This window comes from Cibotium barometz, chromosome 21 (assembly GCF_041138505.1).
Source record: "Cibotium barometz isolate CiBa-2024 chromosome 21, ASM4113850v1, whole genome shotgun sequence".
Classification (NCBI taxonomy): Eukaryota; Viridiplantae; Streptophyta; class Polypodiopsida; order Cyatheales; family Cibotiaceae; genus Cibotium; species Cibotium barometz.
In genome coordinates this window covers 15,705,870-15,709,705 of record NC_141066.1, presented here as the reverse complement: position 1 = coordinate 15,709,705, position 3,836 = coordinate 15,705,870, and the positions used below count along the sequence as shown (strand labels likewise).

At 44.9% G+C, this 3,836-nt stretch overlaps 1 protein-coding gene across 1 annotated transcript; it reads left to right on the top strand.

Annotated features, from left to right (window-relative positions):
• Positions 1-262: 262 nt before the first annotated feature.
• LOC147626897 (uncharacterized) lies at positions 263-1,297 on the top strand. The gene has a single exon (XM_086815440.1). The coding sequence runs from the start codon at positions 338-340 to the stop codon at positions 1,151-1,153; it is 816 nt and encodes a 271-aa protein (XP_086671566.1). The 5' UTR covers positions 263-337; the 3' UTR covers positions 1,154-1,297.
• The last annotated feature ends 2,539 nt before the right edge of the window (positions 1,298-3,836 follow it).

Genomic DNA, 3,836 nt, shown 5'->3' with positions numbered 1-3,836 from the left:
CAACAACGAAGGGGCGTATATAAGAACAAAGAACAGATCAAGGTTGGTGGCTTGGTCCTTTGAATTCTCAATATTTTTTCATGGAACCTTTGAAAAATTTACAACAACGAAGGGGCGTATATAAGAACAAAGAACAGATCAAGGTTGGTGGCTTGGTCCTTTGAATTCTCAATATTTTTTCATGGAACCTTTGAAAAAGTCCATCAATTTCAAACCCACCTTATAATATTCTTATAAAGAATGAGGCATAAAAAAAGCACTATTTTTTGGCGCTGAAAAATTCTCACATAACAAGAGCGTGTACCAGTCCGCATTTGCATTTTCCCGTGATTCAGCTATGGCGAAACTCTTCCTCCTAATCGCGGCCTCCTTGTTGGCGTTCCTGTTGGTGCCCTCTGTCTCAGCCCGCCCCGGGGGCCGCTCTTGCCATGGCTCCTTCTTCTTCCGAGACCTCAGCAGCAACAATCTGCGCACCCTCGCCCTCATCAGCGATGGCGATACGACGCACTCCGGTCCCAGCCCCTTCTCCTTCGCAGCCGCGAAGATCAGCGGCAGTAGCAGCAGAATCCTCGCCTTGATTGACTTCCGCCTGCCCGTGAACATCGTCGAGGTAAGATTGAGTAATTTGCACAAACAAAAGCTTGAAAACCCTAACTTGTCGTACAATCTTGACCTGCCCAATCTGTGGAAAGAAGACATCATGGTAGATGTTAGCTCATTTGCTGAAAAGCTGCCCCAGAAGGAGATAGTTCACACTTGGAGCTTTTACACTGGCCATCCCCGGCCCATGCCATGGGCAGGTGTCCATCCTCACCATGGCATGTGGCACCAAGATCTTGCAGACCGTGGCCAGCAACGTTCCCATCCAGAATGGCATCATCATGATTCATGGCGTTTGAGCATGAATGATGTGTGGAGAATTGCTTTGGGCCTCCTCTTGGGGGCTGCTTGTGGAACTGCTGCTGCGGCTGCTATGACTTTGGCATGGGCTCTTGTCCGCCGAATGTGTACGTCATCTCATGAAGATGGTGATGTTGGATTCCTTTATGGATACCAAGAGTTACCATCTCCAAAATCAAATGAGAAGCACGATGCCAACAGCTATCAGGAAGTATCCACCAAGGAAACTACAGGCAAGCTGGAGAATATCTAGACATGGCACTGTATCTTGTAATATTTATAATGGGGGTTTTAACGTAATGCAAGTAAGCTCGCTCACAAGATGTTGAAACAGCAGGAAAGGTTGCAAAGACTGCATTTACTACTGTTATTAATATTGTCTACGTATTATTGTTCTCTTCTGTTTAGAAATATTATTGTGCTGCTATATGCTTACATTAATTGAGGTGATATGAATAAATTGTTAAATGGGATCAGAGCTAGCATTGAGTGAAGCCTAGCGTATGCAATAAATGTCTCAATGCTACTGTTTGTTGCCTCTTCTCTAGCCAACATATGGATTTTGTGGTCTCTTATCCTCATGTGGAGTCCAATTGTCTGATGTCTCTTGAAAGTAGTGGGGGCCATATTCCTCACCATGATGTGGTATATACACAAGTGCTTGTGAAGGCTAGTCTGATTAATTACATACAAGGTCGAAGAGCTTGATATGGCTAATTCATGTTAACATTTTAATGACTCACGTTTAAAAGATCATCTGAGCCCATTTTTTAGTGTTAAAAGGAGAATTAGTCAGCTGTGTATCTATTGGCAGTCCTTTAAAGGTTGGTAATCCACTTAGGGAATGTGGTTTCCATTCACGGGATCATATATTAGAAGAATATGGTTACTAATTGGAGAAAGTAGTAGAAACACTATATTGTTCTATAGAAGTGATATAGAGCTATAATGTTTTTGATGATCTCAATAATATTGAAAGGTCATATACCTATGATTGTGGATAATTATGAGTTAAAATGTGGACACCCTCAAGTAAAAGTTTTGTGCTGTTGTCGGGTGAAAAGCATGATGGATAGTCTCCAACCCAATGGTACCATTAAATCTTTGCATGTGGATTAGTATGCAGGATTGTGGGTTTATTTTTGAGGTTTATAAATTGTTAGCCAGGATCACGGCCTCACCATGGCATTAGTGATTCCGAGATAGCGATTTTTTCCCAGATGCTGCCTTTGTGGGAGCAATTTTCGTTTTGAGGGACATCCCCTGGCGGATCATGAGGCTTCCTGTTGGTGTCGGTCCCTGGTCCTCTCAATAGGCCAGGAGGCTGCATTGAGCCCACCAGAAGCTTCAGGGAGGATCTTCATGCCCTAGTATAAAGTGTCGCAGTGACCAGATTCTACGGATATACCTGGTGTCCCCCATGATAGTTGCAGCTGACCCTTCTTGGAGACTGTGGTTATGGAGAACAGACCTTTTGCTAGACCATAGTGGGGTCCAAGAGATTGGAGTTGTCGGACTCTTCAGCACGGCTTGCACACTGGGTTACCCCTTCTTCACCCACTCAGTGTGGCCATGGCAGTACATTGAGACTTATGAGCAAGGTGGTTCTCCCCACAGACATGCCCGCTGGTTGACCGGCTGTAACAGTCCAAACCCTCACTGAATTCTGGAACACCCTTGGGAGTTTCCTCCCCACATGGTTTCCTTATCCTACGGTTCCCTGTGCATTTTGGCCTTGTGGTGGGCTGGTGATGCCCACTATGGGTAGACCGGCTACATACCAGAGATGCAGCATAAGAGTCTCTTGATGGCATTCTCTTTGGGACTGTCCAGGAGCACAACAGCACAGGGCATTGCATCTGTTCAGTCTCTCATCCCTGTACTTCATTACGTGGGGAATGTTGGGATTTGGAGCCTCGTGTGTGTGAACCCCTGTTTGTGTCTGTATATGTGTATGTGTGAACTACACCTAAAAGGGATATAGTTCTAGGTGTGTGAACACACGCTTATAAGTGGATAAGATAAGCGTGTTATGTGAAAGGCATTTATTAGAATGTGATACATATATATATTATTTTTTGTAATGTGAGATTTTTTATTTGTACCAGCAGTGAGGTAGAGCAATTGGTGAAGCATGTGAGTGGAGAGCACCTTGAAGTGCCCATCTTCTCGTACATCTTGTTGGTACTTACGCAATCTCTTTTTGGGTAGAGCAATTGGTGAAGCGTGTGTGTTTGGGGTAAGGTCTCGTGATCGAGTCTTACTTCCAGCTCTCATTCGTAATAGAATGTGATATTTGTATGGCTCAAAGAGAAAGGCTCCAAGCCTACACAAGCATTGTTTTTGTTGAGTATCAATCATATCAATCTCTCATTGAATCATCCAATACTCTCTCTCTCTCTCTCTCTCTCTCTCTCTCTCTCTTTTCATGGATATCTTCCACACGCACTTTAGCTTAGGTTTTGTGTACACAGCATGTAAATTGACATGGTATTAGAGCTAGGGTTTCAGCCCATTCTAGGTTTTTTGTTACCCGCCATCAGTCGCTTGCAGCGTCATCTTTGCGTCGCTTGCTCTTCGCCTTGTTGAGCACTATCCATTCTAGGGTTTTTGTTGTTGACCGCCATCAGCCGCTGCATTGTCGTCTTTGCGCCGCCTGCTCTTCGCCTTGTTGAGCACTGCACATCAACGTCACCACCTGATGCGCTTGCTTTTCGCCTTGTTGCCATCACCACCAGTTGCTCCTTGTTGACCAATTATAGTGTCGCCCACGCATTGCTAGCTTGTTGTTGCGCATTGCTATTCACCTGCGCACTCTAGCAACTAGTACCTTTGAGTTGCCGTTGCACCACCAATTTGCACATCTGCAATCGCCGCCCAGGTCACCTACTACTCTACATTCGGCCCTTAGCTTGTCATTGTCAACTCATTAGGTG